Here is a 19894-nt window from a genome sequence, read left to right as displayed (position 1 = left end):
ATCAAGTCCAGCCATTAACCCAGCACTGCCCAGGCCAACACTAAACCATGTCCCTACCTGACACATCTACACACCTTTTAAATACCTCCATAGGTGGTGGCTCCACCACCTCCTTGAGCAGTCAGTTCCAATGCTTGACAACCATTTTGGGGGAGAAATTTTTCCTGATATCCACTCTAAACTTCCCCTGGTCCAACTTGAGGTTGGTTCCTGAGGTTATTTTTTCCTATCCTCCTAGAGAAAAACTAACATTTGCCTGATCTAACCACATGGCTTGAATGAACTGGGACAGCTATCAGAAACCAGAAGATCTTCCTGCACTCTACAAGGAATTGACCCATAATCCATGGGTCAATTACATGGGTCAATTACAACCAATTCTTGTATTGTAACCACCATGTTAAGCTCCAGGAGATGATTTTTCAATTTTTCACTTCCAAGCTTGATTTTAGCATTTTGCCTAAGGGAGGAGAACAGACATGACTACTGAAATCTTTGTCTTCTGAGGGCTATGTTAAGTGAAAATGGATTATGCTAATTTATATTGGCTGCACAGGAAGGCAATGACACAGTCATTAATGATCTACACAACCCAGCACAGGGAAGTTCCAACAGACACAAAAATACAGTGGAGCTGGTCTTATGGGTATGTTCCCAGTTCCAGTTGTGCCCGGGCACAGGCAAATTCCTAACTCATGCAAGTCAGAGTTGTATTGCTCCTCACATCCCAGGAGGCTCGTGGAGACCAAGGGGGCTGATTTTGCAGAGTCTTTATCATGGGGGACAGTCTCTGCTACTGGCCTGTATTTTGAAACTAGTAAATAGAGGGACATTTCAGAGAGCCTGGAGTGAGCTGGGGCACAGGGAATGGCTCTCTGGTCACCTCTCTGAAGGCTTGGGCTGCAGAAGTTCATCTCATGGGAGTCAGCACCAGGGTGAGCACAAGTGTCCCTTACACCCACCAGCTGCCAGGACAAGAGCCCAGCTTCTGCCAGTCCCAGGCACCAGGGGCAGGAGTGGGACCACAGCTGCTGATCACCTGCACCACATGCAGTGAAATCACTGTCACAGAATCATCACAGAGACATGGAACAGTTTGGGCTGAAAGGGACCTTTAAAGGTCATCTAGTTCCAGCCCTCCTGCCACAGGCAGGGACATCTTCCTCCAAGTTTCCCAGAGCCTGACCTGAATATTTCCAGGGATGAGGAATCTGTTTACCTTCTTACACACCCCCTCTATCACTGTCTAGAGGTAAAGATATTTTATACCTGACAGGAGGAGGTTATCCATTGCAGGGAGTCAGGAGGTCAGAGTTTCACTACGGTAAGTGCTAACCAGGAATTCCCCTGCCCTGATGAATTTACTGACAAGGCAGCACCAAAGGAGGGTGGGTGGCTACTGACATCATGGAGAGCATAAAACAAGTATTCCCAACCATAAATATTTTCATTTTCTTTGCACAACATTAAGAAAACAGTATAAACCTGCTCTTTGCATGGATCAATAGATGATCAGTAACAAAAACAACTTCTTCTCACAAGCAGGTACTTTTATAGTCCCAGCTAAAGTGCAAAATAACTAAAAGGGGACACCTCATAATAATTTTAGTGTGTTTGTGTGTTTAAAAGCTGAGTAGTGCTGTTGATTTCTAGTCCTGATCTTCAGGGCCACACCACAAGCACCAGCCTAAGAATCTTCCTGCTACCCTGCATGCAGCACCAGCTCATGCCAACATCCATCCTGGTGCTAACATCAGCTTTCCAGGCATGATCCTCACCCAACAAGTAAATAAAGGGTGGTTACAGGTGGTCAGAATTGGCTGCTGGCATAAAGAAGCCTCATGATGAATATGGAAAAGGATCTTGGGAAACTACTTCAAAGCAGAGTTTTCATGATAAGGCATTTCAACCTCTCCTCAGGCCACGAGAAGCAGCTGAATTTGGGAGAGCAATGCATCCAGAGGAAGGACTTTGGCTCAACACTCTCTTTCCTTCTTCTTGGCTGGAGAAAGCTCTTTTCCATTGACTGTCATCAATCCAGACAGTATTTACTCAGATTTCCACAGACAGCAATAAGTCAAGGGGCCCAGGCAGGGAAAGTAATTAAGTTTTCCATGCAAGCTGGATCTACCATTTCTGGAGCAAACTGGTGTGCCCAATCCATATCACAGGCCTGGCCTTTGGAAAGATTTCAGAAAGAAAGAGGGACATATTTTATCCATCAGTCTTTTGATTTCTGTGTTGGAACAGCCAGCATTGCAGCAGTGGATTTTCAGGCTTTAAGGCCAGCCAGCTCACCGTGGGTGTCTCATCTGCCCACCTGCATAAGGCAGCCCATCAGTTTTCCCTGGCAATGCCCTCATCCAGCCCAATGCCATGTAATTCAGCAAGAGCACTCTCCTTGGGAAGCAGTCAGGCTGATTTAGTCTCCAAGTGATGGAGATTCCCTCCCATCCCCAGGTAACCAGTTCTGCTAATGAATTATGAGAAGGAAGGGAGCCATTCAGTCAATGGTATTTGTGTAGGATGATTTTACACATTGCAATGGTGCCCACTGCAGTAAGTAAATTGCCCCCTGGCTTTCATAAACATCATCTGTACACAAACATTATCCAGAACAACTCTATGGCAGGGAAATTCTCAAGTGTAAGATAATGTCATCTCCACAGCAATAAGAAAGGTAAAACAGTACTTGGCAGCTGGGAAAGAGGGAGAGGCGACAAACAGCAGCCAGCTGTAAAATGACCATGTCAGGGCTGCAGCTGCTTGCTCGGCCTGATTTAAAGCACCAGCCCCACAAAAGCATGCTGAGGAAACTAATTCTGTGAGAGAGTAACTTCATACGCAGGAAAATTATGAGGAACCCAGAGGTCAAGCTGGTTCTGTGGGGTGCCTTTGTAATACAGCCACCAGCAGAAAAAATATCAGAAATTAAGTTCCTTCTAATCAGATAGAATTGGCAATAAAGCCAGGACTGCTCCATTTATTTATTTATTACATTAGGTCCAGGGGAACAAGAGCCCATTTTCCTTCTAAATTTGGATGTAATTGCAGACAGCCCTTCATTAGTGCTTTCTAACCTCCGTCTTGGAGCTGATGGCATCATTCCTGTTTTATTGGCAGAGAAACTGATGCCAGAAATTGAGAAGTGATCTGGCCAAATTCTTGCAACATCTCCATAATAGACCAAAGAAGGGAATGTGTCCCTGCTGCATCATATCCCTCCCCCATGTCCTCTCAAGCTGTGCCCAGAAGGAGAAAAGCCCTGACAGTCCAGTGCAAATCCACCACTTCACCCAGGTACAGCCAGACTGAAGGGTCCATTTTCACCACAGCCAACTCCCTGCCTACATCTCTGAACTGCAACAACCTCTTCCATTGTGTGATCAAGGGCAACAATATTTTTCTCATGCACCATAGACTCATCCAACCCTGCTTTAGGAAGTTGTGCAGAGCTCTAGTGTCTTTAAGTTGTGTGATCTCTTGGTTGAAAGATGGGACACAACTGCTTTAGGCAATTTAGTCCTTATTTTTGTCATTGAATGTTGCTTTCTAAGGCAGAAAGACTCATCATTTTGTGGCTGAGCAGCAACCTAGTTATTAGAACTAATGCTTTTCTCACCCTGATAGCAAACAGCCCAAAAGAAAATGTTAACCTGCCTTTAAAACATAAATGGGTTTGTTCTAGGTGGGCTTCTGTCTTCTTCATATATGTTTAAAAATTAATACTTCATCCAGTGTTCTTCATCCAGTATCCATCTGTTAACACTGAGCAAAACAGGAATTCAATTTTTGCCTGTAGTGCCAATTGAGCAAACAGGTTCTTCATGCAGCAAGACAGGGACACAATCTGAAGCCTTCATCTTCCATCAGCATCTTCAGCTTCCAAAAAAGCACAAAGAAAATGTTATCTGTTCTTCCAAGGGGGAAACTAAGGAGTTAATTTTATAGAAATTATCAGCTCATGGGCCCAACACTAAGGATGTAAAATAAAGAACAATCATTGCTCCTATGGGCTTACAAATGGCTGGATCTTTCAGAACAGTTCAGCATACTTTTTTTTTTTTTTTAATCTATGATTAGATGTCCCAGGGGAGGCAGCTGCCTGATGAGCACTTCAGGAAATTTGACCCTTATCTGCAGGTGCCTAAATGGGAGCTGAGCCCTTGGGAACAAAAATCCTGTCTGTGAATAGCCTGGTTAAGTGTCAGTGAGAGCCAGGGAGCGATTCCCTGGTCAGGAGATCATGGCTGTGATCCAGCCTAGCCCGAGTCGGGCAGCAAGAGCAGCCTGACCCAGAACATTCCCAGGAGGTGGGAATGGCGGCCGTGAGTGGAAGGGAAGGAGGGGCAGGGACCCAGCAGCCAGACCCCCTCAGGGAGAGCCCCTTCTCCTGCTGGCACGGAGACACCTCCTGACCTCGGCCAATGCCACCAACACACATTAAAAGCAAAATCAGGATCTACCAAATCAAAGAACTGCAATAAGCCATCTGTACAACATGTTCTCTGCTCTGGTGGTTTTTCTGGCTGTTCAAGCTCCCCAGGCATCACCAAGCATTGGCTGTGTATTCTAGCTCCCCTGTCTGAGCCATGAACATCCTGGCAGTGTTTCTGCAGGGTCAGAGCACCCAGCGGCCTGTGCTCCTGCCTGGTGTGGATCTGGCTGTACCAGCTCCCTGCCCCAGACATCACCCACACACCATTTTAGGGATGGCACAGGTTGGGAATTGTCCCTACCAGCATCTGACCACATGCACATTGGGTTTGAGGGTGGAAAGAGAGGGAAGGGAAGAGGTAGAGGTGAGTGGAAGCTGTGACATCCAACCTCAGGCCTGGAGAACAGACCCTGTGCTGTTCCAGCTCCATAGCTGGAGTCGTTTCCTGGCCTTTCCCCATTTTCAGTCCAGAGTATATGTAAGCCCTCCCTGCTCTCCTCTGTACCCTCCATTCCAAACACTGCAGTCATGGCTCTGGGGCCAGCATGCCTTAGTCCAGCAGCAGGGCTTGATGCCTTTATTAGCATGTTACAGAATATTAATAGTGGAAATCACATGAGCCAGTCAAATTTCCATGCCTCAGAGACAACCCTTACATGCTGTCTTTGCTAAACAACCAGTTTCTGACACGGCCCAGCCCAGACTCAGGCTGATTTTTTTCTCCCACTCTTCAAATCCTCAGCTTGTCCCCTACAACGTTTTTCTCCAGGGATTTCTTGCAAAAGAACGAAACAAATGCAAATGACCTTCTGCTCCAACTCACTTCCTTCACACACCTCTCCCACCTCCACCAGCAGGTTGGGGTTTGTCTCCCTCTAGTCCCTGAAACGCCCCAGGACAGAACACCCACTGTTCTCTCATGGCTATATGGAGTCTTAGGCTGTGCCAGGGGAGGTTTAGGTTGGATATTAGGAAGAATTTCTCCACAGAAAAGGTGGTTGGGCATTGGAATGGGTTCCCAGGGAGGTGGTGGAGTCACTGGAGGTGTTTAAGTAAAGACAGATGTGGCACTTGGTCTGGCTGACAAGGTCACGCTTGGTCATAGGGTGGACTTGATGATCTCAAAGGTCACTCCCAACCTCCTTGATTCTGTGATTCTGTACATTCTGAATTTTAATTTTGATGCTTTTGCTCTTCACAAAAAATATGTCCCAATTTGTATTTCCTTTCCAGTTTGGAAACCTTTGCCACTTTCCCTGATTGCTCTCATATTTTTTAATGCTTCCTTAGGGCTTTTCTTCACCTTGTCTGCAATTTTCAGGGAGAAATGACATGGAACTTGGTTCCCATTTACCTTCTCTTCCTCTTCCAAAGTCTATTTCCAGCCTATTCTGCTCATAAACTTATTATTCCTGGACCTTGCTTCTCAGTTCAAATCTGCAGGGACCAAGCACAGTGTGTTCCTCCATATGTTCTACCACATCTTTCTGTTCACTTGCTCTCTAGGCAAATAATTTGTTAATTGGTCATAAAATGTGAATTTCTTAAAAAAATAAATAAAAAGAAGGAAAAAAAAGAGCAAAGAAGAAGAAGCAGACAAAGAAATATGCTCTACAATGGAGCATTGACTGTGATAATGGGAAGCAAAGCTTCAAAGTCTCCTTTCCCTTGGCTCTCATCCCACAGCTTCCCTGGAAGGTGAGGTGCCTTTGTCCCTACCCTTTCCTCCTCCTCTGTCTGCACAGAAAGCCCCTCTGAAGCAGCTGGGGAGCAGATGTGGCTCCCCAAGGCCCACACCAGCCCTGGGAGATGCCACTGCCCCGGCAGCCCCAGTGCCAAGCCAGCTCCAGGCCGGGCTCATCTCACAGCCCCAGCTTGCTAAAGCCTCACCAGCTCCTGGGGGCTGCTCTCTCTGCAGCTGCTCCAGTGGCAGCTTTATCTTTTCATTGGTACCTTCAGCATCATTAGGTCGTCCCCTTCTTTCCCTTAAGTATTTTTAAATACACTAGACACCTAGTGAGGAAAATCTCAGGCCTGCAGTGCTGTCAATAGCAAAGTGACAGTGCCCTGGTGCCCCAGAGGGACACCTGTGCAGAGGCCTTCCCTGAGTGTACAACAGCCACAGAGGAGGGATGTGCTAGACAGCTCCTTGCCAAGGCAAGATCCACACCCTGATAGAGGACACACAGTAAATATTAAACATCAAGGTCCCTGTTTTCTGCTGTGCCCCAGCTGCCCAGAGCCACTCTGATGCAGCAGAGGAAATATAAACCCAGCACAATTGGCTTTACAGCTGCTTTGTCAGTGCATTGGCACACAGCAGCTGGAGCTCACCAGTGGAACTGGCCCTGTTCCTGGGCCCACATCAGCCTCACTTCAGGAGGACACTTCAGATGGCAAAGACAGGAGCTGTGGATGCTGAACAGAAATACAATCAGATCAGTTAAAAACAATTATGTACTCTGTGTGTAAAATTGCACCATAGCATATTTTATGGGGATCCCTTTGAAGTTGGCTGCTTTGGAGCACAGAGGAGAGAACTGAGGCTCCAGGAGCAGCAGTGATGCAAAGATCTTATCCAGCAGCACCTTCCTCACTGCCCAACCCATGCTGGAGCATTGAAATTAATTATGCTGTGGGTTGAAATGTGCTGCCTTACTTCTCAGTATTTGTTCACTAACTTTCTATCACAAAGGGATTCTTTTAGATTCAAGGAGATTCTGGAGTTACATGTGAAAAGTTCATTGTTCACACAAGGTTTGCAAAACCTCCTAATATGATGTGATTTAAATTTGAAGTAGCATAACCTTGTAACCAGATTAAAAGGGATAATTGCAAAGGAGTGCAAGACAGAGCACACTTAAACCAGTGTTTTGGAAATTTAAAGTGGAAAAGCAAAGAGTCAGCACTCTTTAGTGAAAAAAAGAGGTTGTGTAAGCACTTGAGAGGGGAAAAAAGAAAGAAAGAGAAAGCTTTTTTCTACATGGAGAATAATCTGAGCGCTGACCTCCAATCTGCTCTGGCACTTACACAGGGAGAGATGGGGACACAGTGCAAATGACATAAACAAATTCCTGCAGAAGAAACTCTTCTGGTAGGGACATCCATTCTCCAGACTCAATCCCAACCATGCTAACACACTTGCATCTTTCATCCTGCACAACTCCTGCTCTGCTAAGGGAAATCTTCCACAGGAAAAGCATAGCTTACAAGAGAAAAAATTCATTGTGGGCAGGTTTGAATTTCTCTAGTAGCAGAGCTGCCATGCCCTGGCACTGAGAGTAAAAAAAGCCAAAGGCTTTCCAGGCTCCCCAAAGCCATGCTGAGCCCATGCAGGTTGCCAGCCTGGATCTACAGGCTCTGATCCCCTGCATTGCTCAGGGCAGGATGAAGGCAGCAGGCTCAGGCTATCAGCTAGGCTGAGTGACTCTGCTGGGCAAGAAAAGAGAAGCTATTGCCTGCTCAGCAGTAAAGGGAAAAGGGAAAGCAGCAGTAAGGGAGAGAGACAGTTATTATAAGTTTGACCAGGGACAGAATTAAATCGATGCAGTAAATGGCACTTAATGCACTTTAGTGACCCAATGCATTTACTTCACCAGACTGTGCCATGTGGCTGATCACATTTGATGCATAACATGAAAAGCACTAGAAGCCATTGCTGGAAAAATCTCAGGATGCAAAACAAATTGTCTGGGCATCTCTGTATTTTTTCCATCATTGCTGCATGCACACACACACCCTTTCCTGCCAGCACACTGGATTCCACAGCACCTTCCAGAGGTCAGCTGGGCACTGACTCCACATTCCCACTGAGTTTGCCCTGTCAGGATGAGCAGTCAGAGGTCATAAATAAATTCTGATAATTTCCTTAGTTTAAACAGCACAACTGTTTTTTTTTTTTTATTTGTTTTTTGTCTTTTTTTTTTTTTTTTTTTTTTTGTAAAAATCCAAGAAAACTTAGATTGGTGCATGCAATCTTGGAAAATTAAATAAGTGGTGACATGTGCCAGCTGCATAATACAGCAGGACTTCACTCATTCACACGGCATCAGTCCAAACACACAGACTAGGCAGGCTGTCCTCAGAAAGCTCAAATCCAAAGGCTGTGTGAAGGCTCAGATTTCTTCATTTACCTGACACCTGGGGAATATACAATGTCAGAGCTGTGGAGATATAAAAAAAGACAACACAGTTCTAGAAAGATGATAGTTGCTGGCAAAGCTGGGCTCTTCTTCTGGTCTTGGCACTGATTTGCCTTTTTCCCCTGCTAGCACATGGACGTGTGTAACACGAGGGCATGGATAACCTCCAGAACAGCTGGACCTGCAGACAGGCTGTATCCATAACTGTAATGAGCTGGGGCTCAACAGGCTGGGCTAGCCATGCCTTACAAGATTGGGCCTCAAAAGTCTGCCCCTTTGTTATACAGGATTAATGACTTTCAACCATTTTTGTAAGTGGCTGTGACTGTGATATTGTTTTTGCTGTGTGTCACCATAAATCATTGCATTTTCCCAAACCTTCTCTTTAGTTAGAGGTTAAATAGAACAAATGAGTGGAAACCACAACCACACTTGTAGCAAAAGGGGTCAGAAGCAGCCACATCCAGCGCTCTTCCCTATTCTCCCTTATTCTCCATACCAGTTCCAGGGCTTCTGCACCATGTAATAAAAATTTACTCTTAGACTGAATATTTCACCTGAGGACCAGAAAGCTCCAGCTATGAACCCCTGCAGTTCACATTTCTCATGGCAAAGTGAGGGTATTTATGAATATCTACTTGCTGTTTAGGAACAGTGAGGTGCAGAGAGGTTAAATGGTTTTTTACCTCAGACTAAATCATTAGAAGAGTTGGGAAGTGGAGCAAGAGTCCTACCCAAAGACAGACCAAAAATCACATCAATCAGTCCTTGATCTCGTTTCATGAAAAACATCTTCCTCAAGACCTCAGTTACTACTGACGTTACCCCTCTAAATGTATCAGACTTGAATTCTGTTACCAGGGTCGTAGAATGGAATTCAGGGAGGCAAAGCCCCATCCCCATCTGGGATCATGTCCCACTTTTGGACTTGTACTGCCCAACAGCACAGTGAGCACAGCAAAGGCCCTGTGAGGGGATGTGTCAGGCCAAGTCACGCTCTCCCCAAGGCCTCACAGCCAAGGAAGGGCACAAATCTCCTGTGGGACCCCAGCCTGGGGCTCAGGGAAGGCATGAGGAGCGCAATAATTTTGGATTCACTCCAGTGTTTTTATGCTGAAAGCAGAATTTGGCCCTGCTCTAAGAGAGGGAGACAAAAAATTACATTTGACTTATTTGCCTTTGGAGCAATCTAGACAGATTTCAACACTTAAAGGGATTGCATTTAAATCATCCATGGATTTTGAGAACAACATTATTGCTTGGTATCATAAACAATTCCCAATTTTTAGATCTTCCTGGGCTAGACTCAGTTTTAGCCCTAGTAGCAACAATTCTGTGAAGGTTCTGAGGGAAATGGAATTGCAATGAACTGGTATACATTTTCTTTAAAAGTTATAATGTGACAAATGTTTTATTTTAGCTTCTCTTGAGGATTTCCTGGATATTAAAAATAATCTTAATGTAGTCACTGGCTGGCATTAACATAGCACTTTAACTGCCTGTTTCAGGGAAAGCAGAGGACTCTATTTTCCCAGCAGTCTTTCACAAGGGGCTGTTGTAAATGTGCTTTGTTATCTAGAAGTACCAAGACATCACTGGATAAAAAGGTATTTTAACATCATGCTTTGAAAGTCTAATTCTGTCCTTTCTTGGGCTAAAAACAATCCATTGTCTTCACCACCACCAAGAGGGATTTACACCAATCAAAGCAAGAGGAAAATCCATCTTTTTTCCTGATATATTGACCTCCATTACTCTGTTTTAAATTCTTGATTTTTGAATACAGTTTCAGGTACTCTTAACTTGTCAATTTTCATTCTCTCTTCCCAGCTCCCTGATGCTCCATCAGAGGTAGCAATAGTGTGGATATGAGTCACGTACACCTTATCTACTGCATTGTACAGATTCACAGAAGTTTAAGTGATGAGACTGTAAAATGGGGCAGATTTTCAGAAAAAGACCCAGCCTAGTATCCACAGAGCAGACCATGGTGGAACTAAAAGCTGAACATTTTGAAACATCATACCAGAGTTACTGCAGGTATCTCTCCAAGTCAAGGTGGTCTAAATGAACTAGATGATCTTTAATGATGTCTCTTCCAAACCAAACCATTCTACGATTCTATGAAGATGTCCTAACAGATCCCAAATTATTCCTAAAAATGTAGGAAGAATTTCTGTCATCTTCATGGCTACCAAATCAAATCCTCCTTGGGAGTGCCACAGACCTCGGGGTGCTTAATACAAGGAGGAACTGACTGTGGATCCTTTTTTAGAAACAAAGAAAACTCAATGTATCTCTCAATTGCCAGCAACTGATTTGTGGTTGTTTTTTGATTGTGAATGGGAGCTAAGTCTCTGTAGAGGGGAAGGGATGAACTTGAGGGAAAAAATTTTACACACTTAAAATTCTCATTTCTGCCAAAACTTTGAGAAAGTGTTGTATCTTTTGCAGCCATTACCTCAGCAGTTTGTGATAACACTACATTCTTCTTCTGGAATCTCAGAAATGGCTTTAACTTACATTTTCTCCAAAGAAATATAGCTGTTCCATAATTTGTCTCCCCACCACCAGCAAGACAATAGTTAATTACAGAAAGGAGAGAGGTAAGAGCTCAAGCTGCACAGAGCAGCCACTGCAGCATGGAGAACCCATTCAGCCTTAATGCGCAATAGAAATGCAGGGGATGTGCAAATTCAGCTTCCCAGGACTGGCAGTACCTGGAGCTGGCAGCTCATAAAACCTGCACACAGCCCTGAAGTCATGCAGGGAAATGAAGTGTGGAATAAACCATATTATGCAGTGACTTCAATGTCACCTCACACTGCTCAAAATCTTGAGTAAAATCTGTTTCTCTCCGATAACATTGTGGATACGATTAGCTAACAGCTTTAGAAGGGGAAAGCAGACACTTGTTTCTTTTCTCTCTGCTAATCATTTAAAAACAAAAATAAAATGAGGCTTTGGTTAGTGCCAACTCTCTTATCTACCTCCATTCAAGTGACAGCACAACAGGCTTCAGTGAGGCTGTTCAAAAAAGCTCTCAAGAGTGCATTCAAAGTTGAACTGATTATGTGCTAAATATTGTGGGGCAGATCCTCACTTCATGAAAGGAAGCAAGGTCCCAGGGACTGCACAGACCTGGCTTTGGTGTGTTCCAGCTAAGAACAGTTTTCATTCCCAGTGTGGCAGGCTAGCAGACAAAACTGACACCAGCGTGGGATTCCCTCACTCAACACATCAACACAGAGATCTCCAGGGCAGGCTTTTCTTCCTTTATGGATCACTTTTCTCTAGAGCAGAGGTGAAGTGGGCACAGGTCCCCAGGGATCCTCCTCACCTGATTGGTTTGGGATTTGATCTCCCTTTCCTCTGCAGGCTACTGAGGGCCGCACTGAGGCAAACATGGCACTTCTGAGGGGACAATCCCAGTTTTCTCCTTTGCCTCATTTTGGTTCACATCACAGGGCTGATGCCTCAGGTTTCAGCTTTTGTATTTTTCAGATTCTGTATTGCTTTAGTGTGTACTTCTGAGCTTCATATTAGGGGATAGTAAGATTTCTTCACAGAGTAGGTAGACAAAACAATTCCTTCTCTAGCTGGGGACCCAAGGACAAATGATCCACATTTCAGGATTTGGATCCTGGGAGGCCAAGAGCATAAACAATGTGGACTGAAGAGAGAAAAACAAGAAGGATGGGACTTCATGGGCTAAAGCTGTAACTGGACAATTAACTCCCAGATTCTAATGGACCAGAACTTATAAAAGTGAGAGACCCCGTGACCAGTTGTCCATTTTGTGACCATTTTGGGTTCATCTTGGCTGTAGCCCTGGCTGGGCTCTTGTGCTGCCCAAGGTATATCCATTGAGGCCTTTTAATAAATCCCTATTTTTTTCTTTAGCTCAGTCTCTGTTCTAGGTCAGCCTTCACAAGGCATCAGGGCCACAATGGAGCACACAGACTGGACCCTTTTCTGATGAAATAAAGCTGGAGGGGGCAGATGCGAACCTGACACACTCCGCCCCACATTTAAATCCCCACCTCCAAGGTAAATATAGCATGAAAGTCAGGTTTCAGACTACAGCTCTTCACCAGTCAGTCCATGCTAAATCCCAATGGAGACACCAGCCTTCTGGTGGCATCTACAGATGTATTTGCATTTAGTCAAATTAATCCTACCACAAGCTGTTTTGTATAAATAACAAAGCAAAACCACAAAATTCAAGTGCTGAAGGAGTGTTATGAGATCATTTTCAGGGAAGCATTTTGTGTTCACTTTCTGGCAGGGAGAAGCCCATAGCCAGTATCAAACACCACTGACTGCTGGGACACAGTTTTGAAGGAATCTGTAGTGGCACTGAAAACCAGAAGAGCAAACTCACATCTTTCAACCTCTTCCGAAGATACATCAGTCTTCCATGACTGGCAGCTCAGATGGGCTGACAGTATAAGGAGCTGTGCATGCCCTGGCAGTCTGACCCCCAGAAGGGATGAGGCCAGCCTGAACATCTCTGATGGGAACAAACCAGTGACTGAGCCCTCAAACGTACAAGCCATGATCCTGGGCCCACTGGTGTTATCAGGAGCTTTCCCAGGGTGGGATTCATCTGACCAGATGTTGGCATCTGTGCTGCAGATCTTGCAATCAGGGTGTTTGCACCATCAGCAGAGAGAAACCAGCACAGGTGAGGCACAACTCATCTCATGCTAAAGCCCATGTCTGAAACAGGTGAGGAGAGACATCCCCAGCAGTTCTTTGTTCTGTTCATCAGCTGTGAAGGGAGACAGCAAGGCCAAGCTCTGACAGAGAGAGAGGGGATGCTTTGTGCACATAGAGTCAGGTGGGCTGAATGCAAACCCCTGTGACTGTGACAGGATTCTGATACCCCCCAACAATAAATATGGGTCATAAATCAATATATCCTCAGCCTGCAGGCATCAGTCTTCAAAGGCCTCCGAGCTGTTGGAGCGATTGTTTTTGCATGTACACGCTACAGTGACTCCTTCTAAAAGTCACTGTTCCTACCAATGACTGTGGCACAATGCAGGGACACTGTCCTGCTTTACACAAGTGACACAGACCAAAAGCTCTGCCCTCAGGTAGGACTGCAAACGCCTGTCAGTGCTGCTGGATTAGGACACTGTGTCCACATGCTACACCACACGTTTGTCAGTGCACAAGAGACACAGGATATGCACAGAGCCAACGCTCAGTTCAGGCTGAGGAGAGAGCAGATAAAGAGCCTTTCATTTAACTGCCCCAGATTGACATATGTGGCAACTGTGCTTCCAAATTTGCATTCTCAAGAACCAAACCAAAGATTTGTTATTCTACCTTGAAAATAAGAACACACTGCAACAGAAATGTACGTCCTTTATTAACAACTTTTCAAAATAAATCTGAAGAAAAAAAGTCTTTGGTGACACTATCTATAAAACCAACCTATCTTAGATGGTAAACCTATGATGGTATACAGGTTAATGAAGTAAACCAAATTATATGGCTTTTAAATTTCTCATTCTCTCTTTTTCTCTCATTCACACATTTGCTTTAGGTTTAATTGCACCATGTTGTCAATAGTCAAACAAAGAGGGAGAAACACTTTAAAAAAATGTGGCAGCACTATGAAAACATTGGTAATGCATTAGAAAATTTTTCTCAAAAATGTACATTTTATACAAAATAAGATTGTATTTTTGTTTGCCTTTTTGCTTTACATTTGCCGACCTAAGAATTCTCAGTTCAGGTTTCCATTCTCATAATCCAAACACTATACATATTTTCTCTCAAAATAAATATACAGAATTATGTACAAGGTCGCAAGGCCCATTGGATCATCACTAACCACTGTGAAATAATCACTAAAAACATTGTGAAAGAATGGGAGGGAGCATCTCAAAGCATCTGATGAGTCCCATACCCACCCAGCCCCCCAGTTTAACCCTTGCCTAATTTAACTCCCTCTAATTTAATTCCAACTCAAAAAATGTGTGTGAAGACAGTTAAAATAGTGGTATAAAGGCCAGCTTGACTTAGTTTTAAACAAGGGTGAGATGTACAAAATTTTGGAAGATGCAATTTTATTTCCAGCAGACACCAGCCAAGACCCTGCGTGGGGCAGGTCCCTCCTTGGAAGACCACAGGTGCATCCTGTGAAATCCCACTACAGCCCAGGGAAATGGCTCTGTCAGGCTGATGCCCTTGAAGGCCACATTTCCAGAACAGACATCAGAGCCCGCCTGGGAATGGAAAAAAAAAAAAAAAAAAAAGAGCAGACAACCAAACCACCCTCTGCTGTAAGAGGATGTTTAAGTGGAGGAATTAACAAATTGTTGTCAATGGATAACAGATGTTATGGTATTCCTTTAGTTTCAGTAGGAGAGTGCAAAAGAGGAGGACACAACATTGTACACTGGGCGTGTAAAGATTTTTAAAAAATCTGAGTCTACATCTAGCTCTTTCTTTCATTGCTTCAAATGATGACTTCCATTCTCCAAATGACATCTTTTGGTAAATGAGCTATTTTAAAAGGCGCTCATTGGCGAAAAATTAATTTCTTTGCCAAAATTGGCTCTAAAAGAAAAATTGCAACCTGAAATTGATCAAATCCATGATGTTTTCCAATGGAAAAGATCAAAGTGCTCAATAGCCATGCATTAGCACACCAGTGTGTTCACTATGAAATTATTACAAAGCTTAAACATTCACATCTAGAAAAAGGTATGGTAATCATTAGAGATTTTCACAAAATAGAAAGAGGGCAAATAAAATCTTGTGCAGGCCCAAGGGACTGCAAGGAGTGCCAGGCACTTTCTATCTTGGAAGTTTGCCCCTATTTTTGTGTCACATTTTTCTCATGAAACCTTTCTCCAGCAATAGATCTCATTCAATTATAACTGGGAAGGGTTTCTAATTTTTTTTTTTACCTTTAATAAATTCAATTAAAAATTCATCAGTTCTCCCAAACTCTAATCCCTACTTCTATTCTGTTTTAATGGCATGGATCTATTCACATTCATCCACCCATCTCACCCCTGATTAAATTAAGGTCAGTAACCTTTACAAAAGGCCACATGCGTAACACTCAGTCAAGTCATCAGGCATTCAAGTACCTGTAAAGTAAAGGCTAACATAGCCTGCTGTTAATGAAAAATAATAATAAAAAAAACCTACAAAAGGAGCAACAAGGAATGAACCTTGTTTCAGCACCATCTGAATTGGGAGAGGAGAAAAAAAAGAATAAAGAACCATTAACTTGCACCTAGGACACGACAGAAGAGTGATTTCATTCACAAAGGAAACAACACAGCTCTGTGCAACACAGGTGGACGTGGGAGGCTTTGCCTGCTGTTCTCAGGAGCACTGGCCAGCGATGGCCACAGTGAGGGTAACACACGGAGTCTCTGAGCTGGGTCTGTGCCCAGCTTTTGCCCTGCAGCCGGGGCTGCGGGCACGGAGAGCGACGGCCGCGAGGGACATTCCTTCCCAGCACGCCGGCTGCACCCGGGCAACACACGCAAAGGGAAATGCTCCTACCTATCCTCATCCCTCTGGAGCTAAGCCTTCCATTGTCACTTGCTTAATTAGCAATCAGTAAACACAAGGGGCCTCGAATCACACTGAGAGTGAACTTTAGCACAGTCTCTTTCAGCCACCCCAAAAAGTGACGATAACAGAATGTCAAACAGCTTAAAAGCTTGGCCTGACTTGCTGCACTCCAAAAATAGTTAGTTACTCTCTTTCTAACTGAAACTCCAACCCAAATGGCATTTACTAAAACCCAAGCAGAACTGTAATTTTGCTTAAGTACGGGTCTCTCTTGTTGGCTACAGACCAGTGACTGCTTCCCAGAGGTGCAGATGCTCTGGTGGACATGGGTGCTCACTCACCTGCACATGCCACATGAGCAAAAATGTGAGCCCAGAAAGCCTCATCCAGTGTTTGGCACATTCTCCAAAAAGGGAGTCTAAGGAGAAGGTCTGTTCCAGTCCTTGAATGAGCTACCTGATCTCCAAGTCATGGGAGCCACTGAGCCTTTCACTCTGGAAAACAGAATCAGTGGATTTCACCTTCCCATGCAGATCACCAAGCACAGACCTGAGAGCACAGGGAAGTGAGGTTCAGATTCTTACAAGATGTGGGCAGCTGAATTAGCAGCTCACCCAAACACAGACTGAAATATATCCTGCTCCCCTTCCCTCCCTGGCCTTGCCTACCTACTGCTGCCTCTTGACATTTCTCTCCATATGCTGATTTAACTCTCTAAATTGGTATTAGAAAAAGCCAATAAATCACTGGACAGTTTTCCATGAGTTTAGAGAGCTGAATGGGCTCACAGAAGCATCTGGTGGCCACCACCATGGCAGAAGGTATCAGGTGAGACTGCATGGCCAGGGACTGGGAGAGCAATGGGAACTGAGGGAAAAGTGGCACCTCTTCCTTTCAGCAACTTAAGTCACTGCAGTCTCACACGTTTTGGCAGATTCCTTTAAAGATTTGGTTCAGATTTACAAGGGTATGTAGTGACAGGTCAAGGGGTAATGGTTTTCAACTGAAAGAAGGTAGCTTCAGATCAGGTATTAGGAAGAAATTCTTTACTGTGAGGGTGGTGAGGCACTGGAACAGGTTGCACAGAACACCCTGGAGGTGTCCAAAGCCAGGCTGGATGAGGCTCTGAGCAACCTGGTCTAGTGGAAGATGTCCCTGCCCATGGCAGGGGGATTGGAACCAAATGATTTTCAAGATCCTTTCCAACCCAAACCATTCTATGATTCTAAAACAAAATGCCAGGAACCTGATGGTCCTGTCCTAACTTGACATGCTCTGTTCAAATACTGCAATACATATGCAAAGCAAAGCACCCTCTGCAACTCTTCACATGTCAGGTTGCATTCAACATTTAGCAACATGTACTTTTCACTTTGACAGCAACTTTCTGTTTAGGAATAATAATCTTACCAGCAAGAGAAATTATTTGAGCTTCACAGCATTCTCTCTACAATCAGTAACAATTACTTTTACAAAGAGGAAATTGAGGCATGCCCTGGTTATGTGAGTCGCTTAAAGCTGCATATTAAATAGGTGCCTGAGCCTGAAGGAAACAGGTGGTCATTCTGGTCCAATTACTCTTCATCCCTACTAGATGGGACTGGTAGTGACTGAAGAGTTGCTACTCTTCATCCCTGCTACCAGACTGCCTGCTTACAAAGAAGTGAGGTATAGAAAGGCTTGCTGGTCTTCTGGGCATCAGCACTAAACCCTCTTGCTGTGACTTAAAAGAGCTCCTCTTGGGGTGGGGATAATTACAGAGCACCCCAAAATGTGAGGGTTTGAAACATTTTTAAAGTGCTTATTTTCTTAGCAAACTGGAATGGCATCTTCCTGACCCAAATCACTGCTTCTGTTTTCACTCTTCAATGCAAAGAAACACATAAATAAGCAAAAGACTACAAAAAAAATTAAACAACTGGAATATTTCAATTTAAAACCACTTATATTTGAAATGCTAAAACCATTTTGGAGCACGAGCAGCACTCATCTTTCAGAAGCAGGTTTTTTGTATGAGTTACCCTGCCCCAAGCATGCCTGGGAACACCACTGGTGCCAGGACCCAGTGTCTGACCATATGCTTTACTTCAGGTGTCAGACCTCCATGAGGGAATGTTTCTATATATTTGCACTTCCAAAAAAAAAAAAAAAAAAGGAAAAAAGAGAAGCCCATGCTTTGATTTCAAATAAGCCAGTTACAGGCCAAATACCTGCACTGCAAGCACCAAAGTGCTTTCTTGCTTTCCATCACCACTCCTTTTACCCTCAGAACAAATCTACTTCTGGATGTTTAGCTGCCAAGAGGCACCACTGCCTGCAGCAGGGACTTGCACAGCTCTGGGTGTCCCACAGGACCACCATGCCCCGGGGTGCTGTGCCATCCATGGGCAGGGACACTCAGGTGTGCCTCCCTGAGCACAACACACAGCCCTGCAGCCCTGCTGTGCACGTGTGTCCCTGTGCTCCATGTCATGCTCCTCCACAATAAGGCTCCTCTCTCCCTTCAAGGCAAGGCTGATTGCCTTTAAAACAGAGGTCCCCAACCAGAAGGATCTGCCCTCTCATTTGGCTCCTTGGAGATTCTCTAGTTTTCCAGCTGTCCAAAGGATTTCAGCTACAGGGGCTGCTACTGGCTTGGGGAAAACTGGAAAAAAAAAGTTGGTAGTAAACAAGAAAGATTAATACTTCAGTTTTGTCCTGTTTGTGCTCAGTTTGTTTCTGAACCTGCTGCATTTTCCCCCAGTGAGATTCCAGCGTTTAACTGCGCAGGGAAAAAGGAATGAAAATTGCATTGACAATCAAATGCATAAAAGAAAGAAATGGCAGCTCTGAAATATTCACAACCAACACAATTTTGATTAAAGAAAGAACTCTGTTTTTAATAGGGTTTTTTTTTTTGATCATTAAAAAAGTTTAAACCTGCATAGCAATCATTTCAAAAATAATTATTTAATGTTCCATAATGAAACTGTACACGACCTAGTCCCAGCGACAGCAGCGTGCCGGCGGTTGGGCGCGGAGCCGCGGCCGGCGGGGTCGGGCGCTCGCTGCCGCCGCACAGTCCGGCTCCCTCGGCAGCGGCCTCAGAGTCGTTCAATGTCTCGGTACTTCTTCCTCAGGATGGAGACCTGGTCTTTAAAGAGGACAGGGTCGAGCCTCATCTGCGAGTGGATCAGCGGCATATAGCCAAACCAGCTGGCAAAAGTGTTCATGCAGCTCTGCCGCTGGGCAAAGTGGTCGGGGTCGGCCCAGCGCGAGGCCCGGGACGTCTGTGAGGAGAGGAGAGCAGAGATCAGGGTCACCCTTGGCACACAGGATGGTGGGAATGGAGGGAAAGGTGGGAATGGAGGGAATGGTGGGAATGGTGGGAATGGTGGGAATGGAGGGAATGGCGAGAATGAATGGCGGGAGCTGGGCCAGGCGTTCACCATGGCACGCCACTGTGCCAGGCCTCAGGGACACGCGGCTCTGTGGCGGCCGGAACCCGCCTGGGGGGCTCAAAGAGGGCAAGAACACCCTGCCCACAGCAGATCCAGCAGTGCCAAGCTGGACACGCCTGACTTCCCAAAGACAGCAGAGGACAGGGCTGAGTGGAAACATGAGCTCGACCACGAGCCAGCCTGTGGAACACAACAGCCACAAGCAGCACTCCCAAATCTTGCCAGCACTCTATTTCACCTTATCCCCCACTGTTCTTTCCTTCAAACCCTCCAGCTATTTCAGAGATACAACAAGTTCTTAAAAACCACCAGGAAAAAACAGA

At 44.9% G+C, this 19894-nt stretch overlaps 1 protein-coding gene across 1 annotated transcript in view; it reads right to left on the bottom strand.

Moving 5' to 3' along the window:
* Window positions 1-13939: 13939 nt before the first annotated feature.
* Window positions 13940-19894, bottom strand: part of EXT1 (exostosin glycosyltransferase 1) — a 181827-nt gene continuing 175872 nt past the window's right edge. Inside the window, exon 11 of the mRNA XM_058025315.1 lies at window positions 13940-19400. Coding sequence (XP_057881298.1) covers window positions 19215-19400 — 186 coding nt within the window. The 3' untranslated portion in view covers window positions 13940-19214. The remainder of the gene's footprint in view (window positions 19401-19894) is intronic.

This window comes from Melospiza georgiana, chromosome 1, assembly GCF_028018845.1.
Source record: "Melospiza georgiana isolate bMelGeo1 chromosome 1, bMelGeo1.pri, whole genome shotgun sequence".
In the NCBI taxonomy this organism is placed as follows: Eukaryota; Metazoa; Chordata; class Aves; order Passeriformes; family Passerellidae; genus Melospiza; species Melospiza georgiana.
The sequence above is the reverse complement of the archived record's forward strand: the minus strand, read 5'-3'. Positions and strand labels throughout refer to the sequence as shown.